The sequence below is a fragment of the Harpegnathos saltator genome, unplaced genomic scaffold (genome assembly GCF_003227715.2).
Source record: "Harpegnathos saltator strain DR-91 unplaced genomic scaffold, Hsal_v8.6 scaffold507, whole genome shotgun sequence".
NCBI lineage: Eukaryota > Metazoa > Arthropoda > Insecta > Hymenoptera > Formicidae > Harpegnathos > Harpegnathos saltator.
Window position 1 is genome coordinate 98761 of NW_020230324.1, and position 25824 is coordinate 124584.

The window sequence follows — 25824 nt, forward strand, 5'->3', positions numbered from 1 at the left end:
CTGTCATAAACTCGAAATTGCCACTGGGGCTATTCGGCAAAGAAGTATTTTCCTTCAACATATTTCACCCACTAATAAAGAAGGCAAGAGTATCCCTAATAGTGTTAGCCACTAGAAGCCGCCTGGGTTCATTATTTTTTAGATTTTGGAATTTTGACCGAATTCATCATCAGCAATCTAAAAAACAAATATATCGAATATGATCTTCCCCATAACGGTATAATAAAATTGGTCATTAGCAGCCACTATATTAGATTTGCCATTTTGAATTTTGAAATTTCGACTCCGGGTTTGTCACTAACGATTCGAAAAACTTTCTACAAAAAAGATTTCACACAAAATCAAATGGGGATATCGATTTCAATAAATATTCCTCAGAAACTGACAAAATTAAGTATTTAAGCGCCACTATATTGGATCCAGCATTTTAGATTTTGCAATTTGAACTAGATTCATCATCAGCAACCCAAAAAATATAAATATATCGAATATGAACCTCTCCATAATGAAATAGTAAAATTAATTACTTGGAGTCGCCATATTGGATTTGCTATCTTAAATTTTGAAATTTCAACTTCAGGTTTTGCATCTGCGATCCGAAAAATAAAGATTTCATACAAAATTAGATGTGGATATCAGTCTTAAAAAATATTCTTCAAAAACTGACAAAATATAATATTTAAGCGCCTTTATATCGAATTCGCCATTATGAATTTCTCAAATTTGATTCTGGATTCATAGTCAATGACCCAAAAGACATGGGTGTATCAAGCTTGATGCAGATACGTTGAAAATTGGCAAAGCCATTCATGATGTTCATATATGAGTCATTACGAGTTGTGGCACTTGTTTTTCTCGCTCATGTACGAGTAATTATTTCGAGCTCACTCGTTGTCTCGCTTCAAGTGCATCTTACAATCGTAAGTTTATCCCGCAAAATATTCCTCAGGGCGGAATTTCTCAGGGCGGAATTTCGCTCACTCAGGACGGATGAAAATTCCCTCGAGAGACGACAATGAGAACACCGGTGCTTTCAGAATGTCAAGAATGAATGTTGAACTCAAACCGTGGAGAACGTAGTTTCTCGATCCACACGGCTGAATCTGCTCGCCTAACGGCGGAGCGTTGCATGTCGCGTTCGCTCTTGAATTTCAATTGAAAATATTCGCTCGGCGACTCAGAATACAGGAGAATATTATTCCCGTATGAGCGAGAAGTCTCTTAACTCGAACTCGAGTAACTCGGCTGTCGTTGCACTTTCGTTTCGTACGAAATCTCGCCGGATTAAATTTCGGGAGAGTTGCGTGTTTCTCCGAGTCGAAGCTAATTCTCGCCGACGTGTGCGGAAGCGCGATATTTCTCCCAACAAAGAGAAAGCGAATTATCATTCCGTGCGGGATACCGATATACCGCGGGCTGTCTCGCAGTTTCACTCGCATCGCGGCTAATTGCAACGAACTGCAGTTTCGTGTTGCGCGGCGTATCGACGGGCAGCCGATCGAATACGGAGCGGCGCGCTGTAATTCGATCTCGAGACGGACTGATACCGCGCCAATTTAATTGGTCGCGTCATTATGCGCCTATCGCCGTACTCGTGACGTGACACCGAACTAGATGAAAGAGCGCGCGAAATGTTAAATAGATCGCCGAACGAACGTTCGTTTCATTTCCGTATACGACTCGCGTCCACCGGCAGGGATTAACACCGCGATGAGATTGACGTCGCGACTGCTCATCACGTCACATTCGCTTCTTCGTAAAAGATCATCTTCTTACGTTGCATATAAGTCACGAGATTTTGCGGCTCGAGACAACGAGAGGTAAAACACGCGCACGAAGAAAAATATTCTGCAGTGAATAGAGATTTTCTGTCATATGAATTTCGATTGCAGCAGCAGAAAATTCATATTTCGCAAACTGTGAAGAACCATTCGCATTAACAACTGCTTTCGACTGAAGGAACTGAAATTTTCCGTTTCGGAAATACAGTTACCGCGCAGAGTATTCAGAGCTACAGAAAGCGTGGAACTATATCGTAAGGTGAATGTCTCAGTAGCATTTTAGCATTCAACGGCGCAATATTACGATTGTTTAATTTTATAAAGACGCATGAAATTTAATGATATAAATATATATGATATATATATATATATGATAAAAATATATGATGATTAATTGGAAGCAGGAATATCAAAATTTATTATCAAGAAATGAGAGATATAAAAAGTTTCATAATTAGTTCAAAAATAATTAAAATTTTAAAGAGCACGAATGTACCAATATTCGAATAATTGTCCTGATTGTTAAACTTTGCCAATTCAATATCCGGACATAATTATTATGCAAATAAAGTCTTCATATTGAGTTTTCTTTTTATCAACTATTTGAAATATCGTCCCGTGTTAATCATTATTTTATTTAGAAACATTTTACAAACTATATGTCTTGTATAGGATAACAATTATATATTTATTTTAAATTATGGACTGTTTAATTAAGATTCTTAATTTTTTTGCGCCTTTTATTTTTTTATTAAATCTTTTTTTCTTCTGATAATTTTTTCTGTTTTGCTTCTTTTTTTCTTTTCCTTGATGATTATTTTTAAGAAAATCTTAATATCTTCTTATATCTTCATAGCTAATTTTCAGTCAGTAGCGGAAATTGAAAGTATCACCATTATGTAGAGTGTACCCAATTTAAGCCAGAGACATATAGTGCTAGTTTTCGTGTTGAATTTACTGAAATCTAATTACATACTAGAAATGCTAAGTTCTAATTAGTATATCTCTAATATGTTATCAGATTTTATTAGATCTAGCACAAAAACAAGCACCGTGTAACACTAGCTTTAGTCATAAACATTTTCGGAAATTTTGCTAAAAATCACTTTCCTTCATTTTAAAAGAGGTAGATGTGTAGCCTGAAATATTGTATATGATAATTATTATAAAGGTTATGATAGATGTGATCAAAATACATACTTTTAAAGCACTAGAATATCTCTACCTACCTACTTTTTAAATTAATGTTGACATTCACTATTATATGTTCTTATTTATGAAAGTACTTACGAAATTAATCTCAACATCAGTTAATTCTCAGTTTACTTATTAGTACTCGCACATGTGTCATTAAAGCAAGTTGCACATGTAACTAAACATGTGGATCATTACTAGGTCCTGATGAAGTTATTATACTGTTAGCTAAATTCATAAAATTCATAAAATTTAGCTACAAATAATTCTTTTATTAACTAAATTAATTCTTATAATTATTCCTCATCGTCATTTTCGAATTGAATATCGTAATGTTCATAAAATAAAATCTACAAAGTAAAAAATGTTTTAATAAATATCTCAAACTTCTTAAGAAAATGTTAAGAACATCATAATAGCAATTACCGAGATATCGTAAGCCAAAACATCGAAGAAGTTTTCCTTTTTCAATATCTCAAGAAATATTAGGCAAATAAAGAAAGCGTTTCAAACAAAAGTTGTTTAAATTAATTGGTAGAAAGAGATACAATAAAAAATGGGAGTTTCCATTTAAAAAATTCAAGATGATTTTCCCGTAATCTTGATAACGCCATTCAAGATCATACTAGTATGCTATATGATCACTTAATCGATCATACGGTATCACTTAAAACCCTACAACTTCTGTATTCAATATATTTTCTACCTTGCATATATTCAGATGGCCTAGTTTTATGTCCTCACCCTATATACATCCGGATATAGGGGCATGTCCAGCAATTAGCATTTTATCTAATATGTCAAGAGAAACGAAATCTCAGTTACTGCAAGCGGAAAAATTCGTTTGAAGAAGTTGAATTAACGCTGCCGGTGACACGATTTTCCACCCAGCCGCGCAAGCCTTTTCCCTCTCTACTTACGTATACGGGAATGCTCTGTTTATCCGTGTGAAAAACGAAACTTATACTCTTAAGGACATTAATGTTCGGTTTAGGTGACCAAATATATTTCTGAAACAATAAAAACCTCTTAATGGATACAGAGAAAAAGAGGTCTCGAGCCGTGCGCGTCGATCGCAGAATATGACAATTAATTGTTCATAATCGTCCCGGGGGAGAATGCTACGCATATATTGGCGCAACATGCCGCTCGCAGTTGCGTTCAATTAAAGACCAAATCAAAGTGGAAATACGCACGAGAGAGAAGCAGATGTGTGCCTTTCTGAAATTTCACGTGTCGCTTTATTGTTTTATTTTCGGCGAACGATCGCCCGAAGTGGCAAAAATAAACAGCACGTATCTTGAAAAGATACAAATACAAATGTTTCGTTTCGATTATTTTTATAAATAATCGCTCGCACCGTGATGGGGAGCGACTAAATAAATATAGAATGAATGGATAAATAAAACGGAACTGAGTATTGCGCGGCTGAATATTTCATTTCGCAGCCCTTCTCGCCGGTAATGCTCGCACACTCAGCCATTCACGACGCACGGAGGTTTTTCAACCAAACCTGTCTTCCGCGTACGCAACGATAACGATTAGTTCACGCGGAACGAGGATACTGCCGATTATCCATCCCATGTCTCGAAACGTCGCTCGTTACGAGAGCTTATTGCCTATCGGGTGTTTCGATGAAATGATTTCCGCGCGGCCGGTATGCGTGTACTGAGAAAAAATGTTTTGTCGGGTTAACAAAATATCGGTAACTACAACAAATAGTTTGTTAATACGAGACAAATGACTCCGTTGTAGGAACGAATGATTTGTTACTTATGATTTGTTGCTTTAACTGACAATTTCATAATGGGAGCAAATAGTATTGCTATGTTGATATCATAAATTTATTATTTGTTGGCAATATGGAATAAGATTAGAAATTATGTATAAGCAAATTAGTTATATTGACTCTTCCTCATTAACGTATAATACATAGCGAAGTATGTAAAATACATTATGAAAGCACACATGCAATGCTACATTAGCGCGTATTATAATTACCAAATATTTCAAATACAGCTCCATTACACTTAATCAAACATTGGTAGAGGAGGGTTGACAAAGTAATAATTCCATGTGCGAGTTTTGCAGGAATTCGGGGAAAGAAATAGAGCAACACATTATTACATTAATCTTTATTTTTAGCACGACACATTGTATAAAATTAATAAACTATTAGATAAGGTTAAGTAAGATTAAGGGGAATACACATACAAAAACTCGTAAACTTATTTTTGTCAACAAAAATGTCTGGAAAAGTAGTTCGTAGTTGTTTAAAAAATTTTTTAATCACTTTAAGAGGTATTTTTACAGGGTGTTCCATTTTAAATGAACTAGGCAAAAATCTCGAAAAATATGAAAGATACTAGAAAACGTTTCAGACAAAAGTTGTATGGTTTCAAGGAAGGTATGAAACAACTATATTATTTTGTTTACAGATGACGCCACTTTCGAGATATTCACTGATCATTGCTTTCCTTAAATGGGAACCCCAATTTTTTGTTAGATCATCTTTTTTCACCAATTAAATTGGACAATTTTTGTCTGAAACGTTTCTCAGTATTTTCTATATTTTTCAAGATTTTACCCGAGATTTTCGAAATTACTCTGTATACAAAGACTCGTACTGTAAACGTATTTTTATCAACAAAAAAATCTGTGAAAGTGGTTCGTAGTTGCTTAAGAAATTTTATCACTTTAAGAAATGTTTTTATCTACAGGATGTTCTATTTTAAATGAACCAGGCAAAAATCTCAAAACATATGAAAGATACTAAGAAACGTTTCAGACAAAAGTTGTATAGTTTCAAGGGGGACATAAAACAACTATATTATTTTGTTTACAGTTGGCGCTACTTTTGAGATATTCACTGCTTCATTACTTTTCTTAAACGGAAATCCCAATTTTTTATTATAGCATATTTTTCTACCAGTTAATTGTAGAAATTTTTGTCTGAAACGTTTTTTAATATTTTTTATATTTTTCAAGATTTTTTCCTGTCTCATTTAAAATGGGACACCCTATATATATGAGAGTTCGGAATACGGACCACGGAAGAGTCACGTACACGTATGTATTACGCTATTACGACGTTGCTATTCTTTTTATTAGAAGCTGTACATTCAACAAACATGTATGATTCGCATTTTCAACGATGTATATTTGTTGAAATTACAAATAACGAAAAATGTTTTGTCGCGGTAACTGTTTGATTTGTTCCCCGTACAATTATCAAACGGCAAACGTTCATTTGTCATGACAACACAAGTCTTATTCAGTGTATGCATGCAAACGATCGTCAGGCTATGCGTAATTCGTTAAAAAGTGATTCCTTAAAAATAAGCTTTCAACGGTTAGTCTGGTTACAAGGAAATATGTACCGTTGCACGATACACGTAGCTTCGCGAACACCAAGTGACAAATTGGGCCGCGCGCTCGACGTGACTATTTTATATTCACTCTCGTTAAATTAATTACATTTTATAAAAGGACATGCGAAGGGGAAAGTGAGCGAGAGAGAGAGAAAGAGAGAGAGAGAGAGAGAGAGAAAGAGATAAAGAAGGAATGAGGAGGGTTGAAGCACATAAATAAAGTTTTCAAATGAGAAATGTATCAAAGCGACTTAACGAGTACGCGAGAAAGTGCATGTAGGTCGCAACATACGTATGCAGAGATTAAAAATGGAAAGTTAACAAATGATAATACGTGACTTTTCCTTCCGTTTCACGTGTTTTTGAATGTCAAAAGCCCTGCCGAGATAGATGATGGAGTCGTCTCGAAGGCATTGATATTACAACGAGCAAATCCCGCGAATTCTCTCATTTCTCACTCGCGCAGCAACGTCTGTCTGGAACTCTCTCTGGATATTATCACGGCCCCGATATTAAAACCGCCGATGACTGATCGGGGAATCTCATTATTTCTCGAAATGATTCCTACGACTTTTTCTGGCGAATGTCACGCGTTTTCTAATTTCCGCCGGAGAACCGCGGACAGGCGCTGTGCGAAGGTGAAAGGTCACGCTGATGAGCCGGCGAAACTCAGGAAAAGATTCGCGTGGATGATCAGCTGTGGATAATCTGAGCGCGCTGACAATCGTCGAGTAATATCGCACTATTGATCTTAAATATCACGCGGAAAAATATTCTGCACTGACAACTCGAAATTTTCCATTACATGAGCTTCGGTTGCAATAACGGAACATTCTGTTCCGCGAACCGTGAAGAACCATTCACATCGACAACTGCTTTCGATCGAAAAAGCAAAAATTTCCGTCTGGAAGATGTAGCTACCGCGGCAAAGTACTCGGCTACTCTCGCAAAAAAAGAAAACTATATCGTACATATAAAAAGAAATTAAATCTCAGTTACCGCTGGCGAAAAGTTTTGTTTGAAAAAGTTGAATGACGCTGCTGATGATGCGATTTTCAACCCTCAAGCGTTTTTTTTCCATTTGCGCATACAGAGACGCTTTGTTTATCCGTACAAAGAACGGTACTTATATCCTTAATAACATTAATCCTAAAAGCTACCATGGGTGAAATTGTATTCCATGCGAATTTTTGATCTTATTAAAAAACGTAACCACACTAACAATACTAATTTTGTAGCTATTCATTCGCACTATCAGTAATGACAATATTATGATAAAATAAATCAATTCTAGCATATATTTTGCCATAAACATAACAAGAAAGATTAGCTTAGAGTGATATTTGATGGTAGCTTTTAAAGGTAAATGTCTTCGGTTCAAATGACCGAATATTATACGAGGGTAGATTGACAAGTTTCCGACCTGACTAAGGAGAAGCATTTTTTTAACTAAATGAAATCTTATCTCTCAACAAAGTCCCTTCAACTCAGTACACTTGGTTCAACATTTTTATAGACCTTTTCATTCCCTCAGTATAATAACTTTTGTCTAAACCCGGAAAATAGTCATTAACGGCACTTATCACTTGAGCATCCGACGAAAATTTTTTCCCAGATAGCCATTTTTTAAATTTGGAAACAGGAAAAAATCGCGCAGGGCTAAATCTGTAGATTACGGTGGATGTGGAATTAATTCGTACTTCAGTTCGTATAATTTCGTCATTGCAACTGCTGATTTGTCGCCCGGCGCATTGTCCTGATAAAAGAGAATTCTTTTTTTATTGTCCAAATACAGACGTTTATTTTTTATTTCCATATCCAAACGTTGTAACAACCCAGCATAATATTATCCTGTGATTGTTTTCCCTTTTCCCAAATGGTTCACAAGAATTATCTCATGGAAATTCCAGAAAACTGTGGCCATCACCTTGCCAGCCGACGAAACTGCTTTCGCTTTCTTCGAAGTCAGTTCGTCTTTTGCAGTCCATCGCTTTGACTGTTCTTTTGTTTCTAGAGTGTATTAGTGGACTCAAGTTTCGTCGACAATAATAAAACGCCGTAAAAAATCCTTTTCATCGCGCTTGAAACGCTCAAGACACGATCACGAAATGTCCAACCAATGTCATTTTTTATTAACAATGAGCAAACGCGGCTCCCAACGCGTGCTCAGCTTTCTCATACCTAATTCCTCGTGCAAAATGTTGTGCGCCCGTTCGTATGAGATACCAGCAACTTCCGCTCTCTTTTAAAGTTAATCGACGATCGTCCATCACGATTAAGTGAATATAATCGGTCATTTCATCCGTTATTGCGGTTTTTAGTCGCCCAGAGTGTTCCTCGTCGAAAATGTTCGTTCTGTCACGCTTGAACTCAGCGACCCAAGTTTACACGGTCATAAATGAAGGAGCAACGTCCTTACACTAAATCTAATTCAACTTTAATTTCCGTAGGAGTTTTCCCTTTTACATGAAGAAATTTTATCAGGGCGCGATATTCCAGTTTCTCCATTGTTGACAAACTATATCTTCGAAAGACTGTCAAAAACGAATGAATCGCTAGAACATCAAACTTTGTGTCATCAAACTTTCTTTTACTACCATCTATCGGACAAGTATCGAAATTTGACTGAAATCTTGCTCTTTATTGGTTAGGTAAGAAACTTTTCAATCTACTCTCGTATTTCTGAGACAACAGAAACCTTCTAAATTTCTCTTGCGTTACAACCGAATTTCCAGTTGATTCCTAAAGAATGGGCGATTCGGTCATCGTAACTGAGTTTGAAGCTATTTCAATCGAATAGTTTTCTGCATGTACGTCGCTCTCTTTTGTATCCGATCGCTCGCGTTGGCATTTATTGCGAGAGTTTCCCGCAGTCGCGATTTTCCGATCCGTGGATCGAGCATGGCCGAAAGAAATACGCAACAATTTAAGTCTCGTTTACCTTTCGCCTATCCCTGCGGGCGGAGTACAAGACCCAGATGATATAAGAAGCCATTATAATGGTGGGTATACACACCCCGGCTATGGTGAATGCGCCGCGTTGGAGCACATGATGCAGCCCGAGCAATGTAACTGCAAGGGCTGTTCCACCGGCGATATATCTGCCGGTACGACGTCGCTCGTCCTGAAAACAGAATATCGTACGTGCACATTTAATAAGTCCGCTTCTCCCGAAGGAAGAAGGGAAACCGAACAATCGTCGGCGTTACATCTCGAAGTCGCGCGTGGAGATTCCGCAGGTGACGCTTCCTATCGCAGTGTTGCACGCTGTTACGCTGTTACGTCTGAAAATAGCACGTTAAACTGACTCTAAAAAGCGCAATTTCACTCACGGGATAAATAACGTGTGGCAAATGTCACACATGATTTGCGAAGGTTCCGTTTTAACCCTTTCACTGTTAGTGGGAAGTATACTTCCCACCTTTTCTTGATTCAATTTTGCATTGTAAAACACATAATTTTGAAGAACTAATCGGGGATTTGGGTTTTTCAGATAACTGAATAGTTGTTCAACATACTCCAATAGGTTTTCATACTCAATAGGTTTTCATTTTCATTAATTTTGTACATCATGATCGCCATATTGAGTCCGCCATTTTGAATTTTGCAAATCTGACTTTAGATTCGTAATCAGCGACCCAAAAAACGTAGGACTACCAAATATTTTAACAATTTTCTCAAAAGAAGTTAATTCAGCAGTAAAAGGGTCAGCAGTGAAAGGTCAATAGACCGCAGCGCGCTGCGTGTCACACGGCCGCGCGAAAATGCAAATGTTTATGTAACTTCGTTCTCGACGTGGCCGAAAATTCGACGACTGGCGAAAAAAGCGAAATTCGACAACGAGCGTTCGATGTCGGCGAACTCGTCGCCGAAGATGGAATACGCGAGATGCATTCGCGTTCGGGGAAAGGCAGAATTTGCCTTTCGCGCTATTATTGAGTTGGCCAATAAGTCCGTGCAGTTTTTCTCGATAGATGGCTTCAAGGTGCTCTACTAAGCTTTATCTTCAGTCGAAAGTCTTGGAAGCGTATAGTCATTGACAGATGACATTTTAACGTGCATTTAAAAAATATACGTAAATACTGCTTGCGTATCTTGTGTGTTTTGCGTCATCTGAAAATGGATAACCAGAACGAGCATTTTCCGCATTATGCTTTGTTATTTTAAAAAAGGTAAAAACGCAGCGCAAACCTATGAAAAGATTTGTGCACTATATGGTGAGGGTGCCGTAAAAGAACGCGTGTACCAAAAGTGGTTTGCGAGATTCCGTTGCGGAGATTTCTCTGTCAAAGACAAACCACGCTTAGGCCGACCAAATAAGATTGACAGTGACAAATTGAAAGCGATAATCGACATCAATCTACACTATACGACGCGGGAGATTGCAAACGTTCTCCAAATATCGAAATCGAACATGGAAAATCAGCTGCATCAATTTGGTTATGTTAACCATCTCGATGTTTGGGTTCCGCATGAACTGAAGCTCATTTAATACAACGCATTTCCATCAGCGATTCACTCGGAAAACGTGAGAAAAGCGATTCATTTCTGAAGCGTATGGTAACTGGCGACGAAAAATGGATCGTCTACAATAACATCAAGCGCAAAAAGATCGCGGGGCAGCGCAGCGAACCGCCACAAACCACTTCGAAAGCGGGGCTTCACCCGAGCAAGATCATGCTCTCAATTTGGTGGAATTGGAAGGGTGTTGTGTTCTACGAGCTACTTCCAAAAAACAGAACGATCAATTCAGATGTGTACTATAGTCAGCTGGATAAATTAAATGCAGTGATCTACGAGCAGCGACCAGAATTGATGAATCGTAGAGGCGTCGTCTTTCACTGTGACAACGCTAGGCCGCACACATTTCTACAAACCCGGCAAAAATTATTGGCGCTAGACTGGGACGTCTTACCACATCCTCCGTATTCTCCAGACATTGCACCTTCAGATTACCATCTGTTTCACTCCCTTCAAAATTCCTTGAATGAAAAGCACTTCGTTTGTGAGGAAGCTATCAAACGACACTTGGAACAGTTTTTTTCCCAGTAAGATAGGAAGTTCTTTGAGCAAGGAATTACACAAGCACACAAAAAAAGAAGTCTGTTCTCTTGATTAGATCACAGTATCCCAAAGTATTTTGGCCCGCTGCACACGAATCCGGTGTTGAAATTGCTTGATCACCCTCCAGTTTTTGTAAAACCACAAAAAAAATAAAATAAAAAAAAAGTGGTGATCTTAAAATTTCAAGCATGATCCTGGGACAACAATCAGGATTTACAAAAAATCTCTGCTTTTTATGTTTATGGGATAGTAGAGATAGGCAAAATCACTATAAAAGAAAAGTACGACCAACGAGAACACACTTTAATCCAGGGTCGAAGAACATCATAAACGAACCTCTGCTTGATCCTTCGAATGTTGCTTCCCCTCCTCCACATTAAACTTGATCTGATGAAACAATTTGTCAAGGCTTTAAACAAAATAGGTGAATGCTTTCAATACTTAGGAGAAAAATTCCGGAAAATCAGCGATGTTTAGTTAAAAGAAGGTGTAGGTGTTAAAAGAAGGACGGACCGCAAATTCGTACAATGTTTCGAGATGAAAAATTCATTACGAAAATAAATGATATTGAGAAAGCAGCATGGCTCAGTTTCAAAAAGGTTGCTCAAAATTTCTTGGGGAATCACAAAAGTAAGGATTACGAAAATCTAGTCGCGGAAATGTTGGACAATTTCAAACAGTTAGGTTGTTTGATGAATCTGAAATTGCATTTTCTGCACTCTCATCTCGATTACTTCCCTGAAAACCTTGGAAATTATAGCGAAGAACAATTGGAAGGGTGTTGTGTTCTACGAGCTACTTCCAAATGGAAATGGAATGAATTATTTCACCAGGATATAAAAGAAATGGAGCATCGTTATTGAGGAAGGTAGGATGAAAACATGATGACAGGTTAGATGTTGAAAAGAGATATTAGAACGAAAGAGTAAAAAGAAAAAGGAACCTATTGCATAGATCATTTGAAGATAAAAGAGTTCATTATAAAAGAAAAAAAAGATTGAAAACATCTTTTTTATCTGGAAAAAACCAATTTTTATGGCATTTCTCCTATTTTTGGAGAATTTGAGGGCGATGAAGCAATTCTGATACCGACTTTGTCTCCAGTAGGTTTAAATATATAAGGATATAGTGTCGTGGTCCAAGAACTCCGTCTAACGGCGACCTTTAATGGAATGGAGTTTTGACGGGTTTTTGGAAATTTAGGGCATTTTTTGCGGTTTTACAAAAACTGGAGGATGATGAAGCAATTTCAACACCGGATTCGGTTCAGCGGGCCAAAATACTTTGAGGTGATAGTGATCTGATCAAAAGAACAGACCACTTTCTTTTTTATGTACCTGTGTTATGAATCTGCCCGAAAGATGGCAAAAGATAGCAGATAACAACGACCAATATATAATTGATTAAAGTTATTACCTTCTATAAAAATAATCACCGATCATTTATAAGTAAAAAACCGCACGTACTTATTGACCGACCCAATATTATCAGGACTACGTGGGAAACTTGTCGTCACTTGCTGCTCATCGCATTAGAAGGTAAACACGAGCAGACACATCGCGGTCCCTTTTAATCCGGCGGATACGTTCCTGACGTGTTCGTCGTAGCCGCCGGAGCGCTCGACTACTCGTCAGCCGGTAAACAATTAACGAGCACCGCCGAGCGCGCTCGGAGATCTTCGTCTCGATTTTCAGCAGTCGCGCGTGAAACAAATTACGGCGCCCTCGCCGCTCGCTTTGCACGCTAGCTCGGGAATTCATTTATTTCACGTCGTCGGTTTTACGGCGCGACGTCTGCGAGCGACAAGCGAGCGGCCCGCAATCGCGCAGCGTGCGAAACACGCCCGGCTGTTAGCTCACGCGTGCTCGAACATTAAATACTGACGCGCGCGATCGCGTCGAAAGAGAGTGACAGATCCATTTCCATTGTGTCGTCGCAACGATGCAGTTTCACGCGCTGCTCGTTATCCCCCGTGCCCTTAGCTTCGCTCCTTTTAGCGCACGAGGGCCGCCGTGATTTTACGCCTCCGCGAATTCAGGCGGCTCGCCACTCGCCGTCTCGTATCGTTATCATGTTGAAATTATGCCCTCGACGGGCACAATTCGATGCCGGCGAATCGAATTAGCGGAAGTCAAGAAATTTTAACGTCCCGCCTCTCTGTATTGACCGCCCGACGCAAAACTTACCGCGAGATCCTCGCGAACGACGAGCGAGACGAGCGAAACACGCGCACGCAGAAAAATACTCTGTAGTGATAACTGGAAATTTTCTGTCACATGAGCTTCGGTTGCTGTAACGGAAAATTCTGTTTCGCTAACCATGAAGAACCATTCGCATCAACTGCGTTCGATCAAAGGAACACAAATTTTCCGACTGAGAAATACAGTTACTGCGGCGGAATATTCGGAGAATACTCTCACAAAAAGCGTAAAACTGTATAGTATATGTAAAGAGAAACGAAATCTCACTGCGTGTGGAAAAATTCGTTTGAAGAAGTAGGATGTTGATGATGCGATTTTCAACTCGACCGCGCATCCAATTTAGCGACACTTAAATACTCCATTTTGTCAATTTTTGAAAAATATTTATTAAGATTGATATCCTCATTTGATTTTGTATGAAATCTTGTTCATAGAGAACTTTTTAGATTGCTGGCGCAAAACTTGGGATCGAAATTTCAAAATTTAAGCAGATCCAATGTGGCGACTCCAAGTGATTAAATTTAATATTTCATTATGGAGAAGTTCATATTCAATATGTTTATGTTTCCTAAGTTGCTGGTGATCAATCCAATCGAAATTGTAAAATCCAAAGTGATGAATCCAATATGACCGCGCTTAAATACTCAATTTTATCAGTTTTTGAAGGATATTTATTAAGATCGATATTCTCATTTCATTTTGTAAGAAATGTTCTTTACAGAAAGCTCTTCAGTTACTTATAACGAATCCGGGGTTAAAATTTCAAAATTTAAGATAGCAAATCCAATACGACTGTTCCAAATGACTAATTTTGTTATACCATGATGAGGAAGATCATATTCGATATATTTATATTTTTTGAAATTGCAGAATTTAAAATGATGGATCTAATATAGCGGCTTTTAGTGACAAACAATATTCCATTATTGCCTCCACTATTAATGAGTAAAATATATTGAAGAAAAATACTTCTTTGCCGAATGGCTCCGATGGAAATTTCGGATTTATGACAGTCGTTATCTGCGATTAAAAGAACATATCGAATTTGATACGTATCCATAATGGAATATTAAAATTAGTCATTTGGAATTGCCATATTGGATTTGCCATTTTGAATTTTGAAATTTCGACCTTAGATTCGTCATTAGCGACCTAAAAAGCCCTTAGAGAATATTCACACAGCAAAAAGACAGCAGCCAATCACAAATGACGCTGATAGTCTGTCTCTTTCTTGCGAGAAACAAATTATCAGCGTCTGTCTCTATCACTCTCTCTCTCTCTCTCTCTCTCTCTCTCTCTCTCACTCTTTTGGCTTCTGCTGTTCTGCTTTCTGCTTTTCTAGTAAGCTGAATCGTCTTTTTCGGAGAGAGAAAGAAAGAGAAGCAGAGAGAGAGAGAGAGAGAGAGAGAGAGAGAAGAAAGAGACAGACTACCAGCGCGAGTTCTGATTAGTTCCCGCCTTTCTACTTTCTGCTTTTTCTGTTTTTTCCCCAAGTGTGAATCCTCCCTTATAAATAAGCTTCTATAAAAAATTATTCGCTTTTATCCGTTTAGCAGAAAACGTTGATTTCGAGTCCACCAGTAAACTGGTTAATGTTTAAAACGGAAGTTCAGGTGACCGAATATATTTCTGAGACAACAGAAATCCCCTGATAAAATTTCTCTTGTGTTGCAGCCGAATTTCCAGCTGATTCCTAAAAAACAAAAGGTTTTGGTTGTCATAACTGAAATTCAGTTACATGAAGTGAAGAGAATTAAGTTTTCTGCGTGCACGTGTGGGATACAAACACACTCTCGCGGCTAAGCTCTCATGGCGATCACTCGGAATTGTCGCTAAAAATGACATTCTTTTCAGGAAAAACCAACCGTCGACGTGACAGCATGGAGGGGGTCCCTCGACGAGATTTCTGATCTAAGCGGCATGACAGCGACAGCGACATAAAGCTTCCTTCGCGGCCGATTTCAGCAGCACTTTGTCACGCAAGCGGTCCACTTCGACAGGTGACGCAATTCACCGGCGAGTTGTAAAATGGCCTTTGTTGTTTCGACGAAACGCCGCGCTTTGCTTACTTGGCACGAAGTAAAGCTTGAACTGTCGGCATTGAAATAAGCGGAGACACGGGAACGCGAAATTTTAACCGTTAACTCCGAACTCGATTTCAGCGACGTGAGCCACTCGTCGTCTTGCTCTCTCGAAAAGATCCAAACAAGCGGGTGTTAGAAATTCCAGCGTGAAATTTGTACAAGTCGTCGCATCGAGGGTAAGCATCGTGCTCGCGAGCGGCTTGGTGATGCTTAATTAAACGTTAATTAAACGAGGGCGCGCGGAATATGCCGGTGTTGTTGAAAAATACGTCCAATTCGTTTCACTCGATAGGTAATTCTCGAAGCGATAATCAGAGCGAAGGCCCGCCGAAGACGAGTTTCCCTTCAAGAGGGAAAAGGGAGGATTTTGCGGACTATTGCGACTTTTGTCGATCTAACCGCGATACAACGCTCGTCGTTGTATCGCGTTGCACTTCCAATTTCGCTCGCTGTCTTCGCCTCGCGCTCTGCCTTCGGTCGAGAATGATTCTTTCGGGCTCGGATAACGACGAGCGAAGATGTCGGCGCGCATATCGCGCGCGACGTCCGCTTCAATTACACCGTTAAAACGATATCGCTACCGAGTCCGAGCCGCCGCTCGGCGCTTTCGCGCTAATTGTAAGCTAGCCGCGGATACCGGAATTTCAGCCCGGCAAAAAGAAATTAATGGACGTTGTTACGGGAAAATTAAAGCGGTCGTGTTCGCGCAGTGGCGCGAGCTGAGTTTAAAGTCGCGATTAATTAAACGAAAAAGGAGCCGCCAAAGGGGCGGCGTTCCCGCTCGGGAAATATTCCACGAAGTTCCTCCTCCCCCCCGCTCCCGCGCGTTCCCCCGCGGATCCCGTAATTCGCAATTAACCCAAATAACGGTTAATAAAATGGCCGTGCCATTTTTACGCGAGCAAATCGAGCGTTTCTCGCAACTCGATGGGGCAAGATTGTTCCATACTGCTTGCGCGCTACACACACACACACACACACGCGCGCACGCGCGTTGGAAATTATAAGAGAGAAATATCTTTTTACACTCGCGCGGAATACGTTCGCCGGTGAGTGAAATTCGTCCGGAATTTCCAGAGGCGCGATCCGCCGCGGCTTCCTGCCGACTTCGCGACGAGGCGGCTGGACAGAAACGATGAATTCGCGAGTCGGTCGACCGCGAGATCGTGGTTTCGCGAGAGCGGCGCATTTACACCGGCACAATATAAGCCAAGCAAGCGTACGCTGGCATAATAAACAAAAGGCACGGACGAGCGATGAACCAATACATTCTCATTGGACGCCTTCGCATCCGGCCGGGGCCGAGCGCGCGGAGGACTTTTACGCGGCCGATCGGAGATCACGTGGCTTCCGCCAAAATTAGATTATCCTTTCCTTGACGCTGCGCGGAATCTTTCGCAGCGCTCACATAGCTGGCCGGCGCGATCGGAAATTCGCGCGTCGCGAATGTGCGCGTGTGAGAAGGATTGCGAGATAAAGTAGCGGCGGTTGCATGAATTCGCTTCGGTCATCGAGGATGGCAGACGCAGCAGTGGTCGTTTGAGAGAATTCGAGTGAAGAAGCGCCGGCCTCATCTTACGACACGATTGACGCTCATGAAGTGATTAATTAATTATAATAATATCCTTAACACGTCCGCGACATCGTGACTGACCCACTGGTAGATCACATTGATTTATATTAATATACGTGCGTGAAAAACTTCCACGTACCTATTTCTGTCGAAATCGAAGGATTTTTAACATTTTTGCTCACCATCCGCCATTGAATCCGCCATTTTGAATTTCGAAATTCTGACCCCGGATTCGTAATCGATGACCTCGAAAACCCCAGGGTATCAATTATCATCTATGTAGCTATAATTGTTCTCTTTGACACAAATTTTTTGTACAAAAAACACTGTTCTTTTGTATTTAACTATTTATATAAACAACTTCATAAACAATGAGAATTATACATTAAAACATACTTAATAATATAATACTCGAATGAAAACACAAAAAACAGCAAGAAAATCGAGTTTTTATACTCGAAAAACGTAATAAAATGAAACAAAAAAGGTGGGACTCCAGAGTTCTACTGTGCTTCAAAGGGTTAAAGTCATTCAATTGTTATTAAATTTATTTTCCTATCCCCTATGTTCACAATACGCCGAAAGCTATTTAATTACACAAAAATCTGAGATAAAGAAGCTTTAGGTAAATTAATTCAAGACACGAAAGAATAAACAAGCCGAGAAACATAATTTGAGTCAACTACAACGTCAAACGATTAAATAAATCCTAAGAAAACGCTGCGGTCCTGCGAGGATCCCCGCTTGATAAACAACGTTGATCGAAAACATGTTAAAGACTGATCAAGCCCGATTCGCATCTCCATGTCGCTTTATAAAGGCTGGAATATAAGAGAGGATTCACACTTGGGGAAAAAAACAAAAAGTCAGCATCCAATCAGAAGTCGCGCTGATAGTCTGTTTCCCTCCTCTGTCCCTCTTTCTCAAGAGAGAGAGACAGACCATCAGCACCACTTGTGATTGGCAACTGCCTTTCTGCATTCTGCTTTTCTGCCGAGGTGTGAATCCTCCCTAAGGGCGCATTCACATCTGGACAGAAAAGCAGAAAACAGGAAGGCAGCAGCCAATCAGAACTCGAGCTGATAGTCTGTCTCTCTCGTGCGAGAGTTTTTCTCTCTGTCACTCTCTTGGCTTCTGCTGTTCTGCTTTCTGCTTTTCTGCCCAAGTGTGGATGCGCCCTGAGAGTATGTGAAGTGCGAAACACGAACGCGATGCAGTCGATAGTTTTTAAGAGCACATCCGCGATCTGGAAATCCACGATTCAGAATATCGCGGCGAGCATTCGCGGATTAACACGAGCTCACAGATCGAACAGCGCGAGTTTCTGCTTGGTGGATGAATTTTGACCGAAACTACGGCAATTCGCGCCGATTGCCCTCGGCGAAAGCCAGATAAGCGGCTACCCGGCGCTGGGGAGCTATGAGAGTCGTGCGAGTCCGCGTGGAGCAGACGTGACTCATACTTCCGAAGTGAGTCACTGTAGATGCAAACTTATGTGTGCGTGTTTGTGGGTGTGTGTATGTCTATAATAAGGTTCCGCTGTGAGAGAGTTTCTCTACAGCGCATTCTCCCCTCGGAATTACCAGCGGAGAAGATCGTTTACTTCTCGTGTCGCTGGTAATCGTTGCGATATTTCTTCGCGAAAGAGTAAGAATTATCTCAAGAGAGGGACAGGAATAACCGCCACCGATATCGTTAGACCAACGCAGCGTTTAAGCACTTCTTCGCGGAGCTTTCGACTTTAGCAGCTTATGCAGCCCCGCTAATTGCCGACGATCAAATTGCCATTCGCCCCGGATTACACCGACCGCAATTGTGGTTTTCGCGTAACGAGCGATTTGCCACATCGATCGGCACACATTGTGATGACCCTGTGAGAAACCCCACGTAAGATACCCGAGGACGTTGCAAACGATGGGTGCGATGGTTACTCGGTTTATAACGTTTCAAAGTGCTCTCTCCCTTCCTCTCTCTCTCTCTCTCTCTCTCCTCTCCTCCTCTCTCCTCCCTCTCTCTCTCTCTCTCCCTGCCGTTCAATTTAGGTTTAACTAAATTTGTTTATAACTGCAAGTGCATAACAGACGCAACAGTGGATTTCTACCACACTCGCTTTCTGTTCGTTCAAAACTGCTTTTGAAGAAAATAGCAGATTGTGAATGTCGTCTTGCACTGACCTTAATTACACCGGTAAACATCGCCGTCAGTACTTATGAGATTTACAGGTAAATAAAACGAGCGCGTTGCCCGGCACTTTTAATTACACCGCTCACGTTCACTTTGAGACGAGCAATCGCTGCGAGACGAGCGGCAACGGCGGCGGTTGCAGCCGATTAAAAATGTAATATCGGCGGTACAATTCGATTTTATAGGAATCGTCTAGTTTTGCGCAAGAGGCTATTAAAAGAAGGAAACTGGCAGAGATTGGCTCATCGGGATTGTGCTCTTGCGCCCACGGGTAGAAAATCGTGAAGGCGCGAGGCGATCTCCAAGGACGGAGACAAGCAAACGAAACGTTCACTCGGCCTCGTTGAAAACAAGCACATACATGCTCTCGCAGAGAACGTTAATTTAAAATTGTGCGACTGCAAACGACAAGGCGATAAATTTCGGTGGGATAGTCACTGCGATAACGAGCGAGTTTATTAGTAAATCATTACGAAACGCGCAAAAGAATCCTCAGCGATCTCATCTGTCATTGCGTTTAATTTAGCAAAATCAATACGTGATTCTAATGATTATTCGAAGAGAAAAAAGAACGAGAACAGCTGAGGCAAAATATGTCAATTAGAGCAGCGAATTAGAACGTGAAACGATACTCCAACGGCGAGACTCAAAATTCGCGCACGATTATTAGGAAGCTGTTCGAACTTGGAGATCGCGACTGAAAGACAAGTCAGAAAATATTTGATATCCCTACAATTTAAAGCGGAATACTTACTAATATAGAAGAGCAGTGTCAAAGCTGACACAATACTGTAACGTTCGGCACACGCTTGTGAAATATTTTCTTGGACGATTATTGTACGACTGAATTTGGTGAGCTGCAGAATCGTTTTCATCTATCACACTTGAAGGCTTGAATCCTATTAATCGTATAAAATATCGTATAATTCATCGTTTACATAATTTCCAACATTGTTCTTTTTCGTATATAAATGATAAATACCGACTTTTTATAAATATACATACTCTCAAATATCGAATTATACCCAATCGTGAAAAGTAGATTTACCGTTTTTTAGTACTATTTCATACTAAGAGAGAGGATCATAGTATTTCCATAAAATAGGAAATTGCGAAGATTTGTAGAAACATCTTTCTTCCGAACATAAAAGTTACACTTGCAAATTTACGATACATTTCTTTATGTAATATTATAAACAATGCACGAAAAGGAAGTTGAATATACTGCGTGTAACATATTTGTTTTGTTTTCTTTCGCTCGTTGAACGATCCTCATATTCTTGTCTATACAGTTTTATTCGACACGCAAGCTGGAAGTAATTTTAAATAAAGACTGAAATATACATACTAAACAAATAAAGCTTGACTTTACTATTTTATTTTATTTGCAACATGGCAGAACAGGTACGTTATATGAATAAAGTATAATAAATTCGTTTATAAGTTTAACAGAAAAAATATCATTAATGTCATTATTTTTAGAGACATTTCCCATTTGTAATAGCAAATGATATACTAGTAGGCAAAGGACCTATTGATTATGAAGAGCCGATTATTAATATCGCAAAATTAATTTTAAATAATCTTAAATCTCAGCCGAATTTTGTTGCACAGGTATTACGTTTAAAAAAACGTTTATGTGCGTATATCTCGTGTAAACTTGATTGTTTGTGCGCGCGCGTGCGCGGGTGTGTGCGTGTATCTGCGCGCGTGTGTATACACGGTGATTCATTTTAATATATCTATTAAAATATCTTGAAAACTGTAAAAGATACCGAAAAACATCTGAAACAAAAGCTGTTTGATATGAAGAGGGACATAAGAAAGCGGTATCATTTTGTGTACAGGAAGCGCCGCTTCCGATATATTTACTGAGGATCACTTTTCTTAAATCAATACCCCCATTTTTGTTATGTCTTCTTTCTTTACCAATTAATTTAAACAACTTTCGTCTGAAACATTTTTCCATTTGCCAAACAGTTTTTGAGAAATTTAAGGAAAACTTGGAAACTTTTCCAATATTTGGCTTACGATATCTCGGCAACTATTTGTCGGAAAAAAGTAGTAATAGATTTTTTTACTCGATTTAGTCTTAAGGATATGCTGTTACAATCGTGCCCCAACTTTTGTTAACTTGATGATCTTTGGAAATTTCAAACGTTTCTCCGTATCTTTCATATTTCTCGAAATATTTGAGTAAATAAATTAAAATGAGCCATTTTTTATACATAAATATATATATATATATATATATATATGAGCCACCAAATAATGTTTTACTTTCAGTGTTAATTAACACTACATTATATTATTGCAACGAATTATATCGCTCAACACGTTTCGCAGGTGGATGCAACGACAGGGAGAGAAATTACATTTCAGGAAATAAGAAATACGACTGTAAAACTGGCACTATGGATGAAAAGTATAGATATTTCTACAGGTGACAAAATAGGAATATCTTCAGAACATTACGCAATTCTGTATGTTTTCATAGCGTGCTTGTATATTGGCGCTGTACCGGTTCTATGGCATGAAAAATATGATTCCGGTAAATTTATATTCCATCAAAACTTTAGATACTTTGCCTACTAATCATTGTGACAACCTGCACTTATAACAATAGTTATTTAATTATCTTATTTCTCAGATCATTTACTCGCGAAAACTTTCAGACAAAGCGTATACTATTGCAAGCGAAGTTTGTGGAAAACTTCTTTTCATCGACGACGTCTTCGCTATTGCTAATTACGATAAATTAACACAAAAGCGCTCAAAAGTGATAGTCTTTGGCACGCTCGAAGGATTCATGTCGTACAATATTTTGAAGCTAAAAATTGACTCAAGATACAACCAAAAGATGGTTGATGGTTTCATTTGCATCGAAGTAGACGAATATGAAGATACCGCGGCAGTACTATATACTCGTCGCACAAGGCTCAAGAAAAGTGTAAAAATTCCTCATAGATATTTCAACGCACCTATGAGCAAGCAAGTGTTTGATACGTTTCCCGGTAAGGTAGGAATGTGGGTAGGATCTTTCAGTTTATCCATTAACATGTTATTGGCCGTCTATTCGATACTCTGGCCCAAACGAATGATTAGATTTATGGGGTACACCAAGGAGAAAGTGTGTCAAGCTATAGCGAAGCACAAGGTATTGTACAAATAAAGAAAGATGTAGAAAGAAAAAAGCAACAAAGAGAAGAAGGGAAATCTTAAAAAGTGGCCCAGTATGCAAAGAGACAATATAAAAGTATTGTTTTCTTCCATATGTTGCAGGTTGACTGGGTGTTACTTGAAACTCAGATGTGCATAGAAATTGCCAATTCTGACATGCTTCAAAAATATGATTTCTCCTGTTTGAAGCGAATAATATACAGCGGTGCGGAAATCCCATATTACAATTATACAGATCTCACCCTATCGCTCCCGAACACTATAATCGTGGCACTATACTGTACGTGCAGTTACTATCTTTGAGTCTAAAGTACATTGGTATAGAAACATTTCCTTAGATAAAACTCCTGTTTAAGCGAGGCACCTCTATGAGGATCTTGTCAATGCAATTTTTCGATAACAAACGAATAACAACTGAGGCCGTTTGAATGTTGCTCAGGAGGATGATCTTTGTAATGTATGCGAAGGACAACGCTATCGAAGGTGTCTCCTTTAAACGGGAGTTTTGCCCCTTTTTAAATTGAGCTTGAATCTTTGCAGATACGATTGAGACGGGTATCATTTCTTATCAATCAACAAACAATAAAATCAAATCAAGTGGTCATATTGGAAAGAACGTCATGTTGAAGATTATCGATATCGACACATACGATCCAGTTGGCCCGAACGTGTGTGGGGAGATCTGTTGTTATTGTGTGAGCATGGCGAGGACCTATATATATAATAAAACTGATCATTCACTGTTCAGCCGTGACGGTTAGTTGCAAAGAACTTCGTCGAATCAGTTATGATCACGATCGTTATACAGTTTATAACATTTGTAGGAAACATAACGAACATTCAAACGATACATGAATAAAAGAAAAGAAAAGACATTTGAGAAATACTAATACACTTCGGTTTCACCCGTTTTTTCAGGATGGTTGCATACCAATGATACGGGCTATTACGACGAAGATGGTGAGATATTCGTCATGAGCCGAAAAATAGATTTCATTATGTTTAGAGATTACCTATATTCACCGGCTATAATCGAAAACTTTATAAGCAGATATAGCACTGTAGACAAAGTTGCTGTGCTGGGTATAATGAATGCGCAAGGTACGAAGCATCCAACTGCGTATATTCTGACAAAACCGGAACAACATGTAAGTATATGTGTAATAATTTGTTCCCCTTAAAACCAAGCGATATTCTCAAGTAAATCGTTCTTCAGATAGACGCAACAGCCGTATTCGCTGAGATGGATGCAAAATTAGATGACCATATGAAGCTTCGCGGTGGTATGAAACTGTTAAATGAGATGCCGTATGCGCTTGATGGCACTATCGATCGGCTTGCCCTTTGTAATGAAGAATATCGAGAACACCCTTTTACTCACACTACAATTCCCTACACGGATATGCAATAACAATGTGACAAGATCCGCAAAAGTAAACCCTTTTTTTTATATACATCATTGGACATGTATATTAAATAACATAAAAAGTTCGATATGTATACATTACTTTTGTATCTAACGTAATTGGATGTAGAACATGCACTCAATAATAAATATTTGTTTCTGTTAAAGAGCATAAGTGTAGAAAATAACCTCAGCCATGTGAAAGAATCTTATAAATGTCAGTCAAAGAATTGCACGAAGCATTGTACGATAACAAGCTCGTTTCTCAAGACAGTTTCGCGAGAAAATCATTCTCCGCGGTGATCTCCGTACCTCTTGGGATAATAAACTTTTGAAGAATTGTCATTTTTTACCCACGATCGGACGATGCTGGACGTACAGTGAAGTTTCGCGATTTTTGCGTGTTTTACTTATGTGTTTAACTTATGTTGCGCGCATAATCGTCGGATGATATCGTCCACTTTCGAGTTTTCAGCCCAAGGACTCTGTCTAAGAACAAATGAGAATACCACAAATGGCCGACGCTCATTATAAATAGCTTATATCCCTTGCAGAGAAATGTAGTACAGAGCGAACGTAATATTGTATTGCCCACGCGCAATATTCTCTTAGACAAAAGACATTTGGCGTAATTTGAAGATTATCAGTTACAATCACTTACAATCTTTTATTTTATCTATCAGTTATCTAACTCGATAAAGTTCTTCTGTACGCAATTTATGTATTATTCAATATCGCTATACACGACAAACCCTTACCTTAATTGTGTTTAATTCAAGTACTTGTATTCTTCGTTTGACGCTGACTGAGACTTTGATTTTCCAAATATTATAATTGAAAAGCACTTCAGGAGAAGTACTAGCCCCAAAAAGTTGGAACCCATAAACAATTGTAAGAATGTTTCTTTTCTTGTTATGCTAGACCTGTTGCACTTGCAAATTTGGAAATATATATTACGGTTAAAGTGATAAATCCAGTTACTACACATAATAACCGGTTATTATGCATAATAACCAACAGCTTTGGTTAATTTAATAAATTATTCATATTTTTGTCAAATTTGTCACATTATTCGGTGGTTATGAATAATAACCAACATGCTGTGGTTAAAGCGATAAATCTCCTGTTTCTGCAAGTTTGAGCTTGTCTCAGTCGTTACATAAGCGTTATTCGTCTGTCTCGAGGCGAATCAATACCGATGACTATACTTACTGTTTGTTTACTGTTTGTTTACATGCGTGTTGTCAAGGAGATTCATCTGAGTAATTCTCTGCAAAAATTAACTGCCAAATGACGTTAACTTAGAAAATATAGCAAATAAAAGTTTCATATGTAAGATACTGTTGATCACAAGCTTGCAAACTGCACGCACGGTTATTAAAGCCCACACGTAAGTTGCAAGTGCGTTTTGCATCGCGCGCTACGCGCGCGGTTGTTAAGACCCACGCGTAAGTTAAAAATGCGTGAGCTGCACGCACGGTTATTAAAATCCACGCGTAAGTTGCAAGTGCGTTTTGCATCGCGCGCTGTGCGCGCCCAATTACGCGTGAGTTTTAATAACCGCGCGTTACGCACTTTTAACTTACGCATAGGTTTCACACGGAGAAGAATATCAGACATTCGATTGTTAATTTTGTTATCCGATCAAATATCCGATTAAATACACCGGATATTTGATCGAATAACGAAATTAACAATCGGATATTTCGGATATTTTTCTCAGTGCAACAATCGTACAGCGCGCGATGCAAAACGCACTTGCAACTTACGCGTAGGTTTAATTGTTC

At 39.1% G+C, this 25824-nt stretch overlaps 2 protein-coding genes across 5 annotated transcripts in view; one reads left to right on the forward strand and one right to left on the reverse strand.

Moving 5' to 3' along the window:
- The window catches only part of LOC105180719 (uncharacterized), a 36066-nt gene extending 20350 nt beyond the window's left edge, over window positions 1-15716 (reverse strand). Inside the window, exons 1-2 of the mRNA XM_019840279.2 lie at window positions 15477-15716; window positions 9288-9470 (exon numbers count right to left, since the gene is read on the reverse strand). Of these exons, the coding sequence (XP_019695838.1) occupies window positions 9288-9470; window positions 15477-15533 (240 nt within the window). The 5' untranslated portion in view covers window positions 15534-15716. The remainder of the gene's footprint in view (window positions 1-9287; window positions 9471-15476) is intronic.
- Window positions 15717-19345: 3629 nt separating this feature from the next.
- LOC105180714 (luciferin 4-monooxygenase) lies at window positions 19346-24170 on the forward strand. Of its 4 annotated transcripts, XM_019840278.2 has the most exons (10): window positions 19346-19490; window positions 19638-20304; window positions 20745-20856; window positions 20935-21066; window positions 21799-22003; window positions 22128-22609; window positions 22735-22912; window positions 23173-23388; window positions 23551-23780; window positions 23853-24069. In XM_019840278.2, exons 3-10 carry the CDS (start codon window positions 20845-20847, stop codon window positions 23889-23891), a joined length of 1494 nt encoding a protein of 497 aa, XP_019695837.2. In that variant the 5' UTR covers window positions 19346-19490; window positions 19638-20304; window positions 20745-20844; the 3' UTR covers window positions 23892-24069. The 4 variants fall into 4 exon arrangements, with proteins under 4 accessions (XP_019695837.2, XP_011135260.2, XP_011135261.2 ...); XM_011136958.2 differs by lacking the exon at window positions 19346-19490 and having other exon boundaries at window positions 19870-20304; window positions 23849-24170; XM_011136959.2 differs by lacking the exon at window positions 19346-19490 and having other exon boundaries at window positions 19870-20304; window positions 22128-22471; window positions 23849-24170.
- The last annotated feature ends 1654 nt before the right edge of the window (window positions 24171-25824 follow it).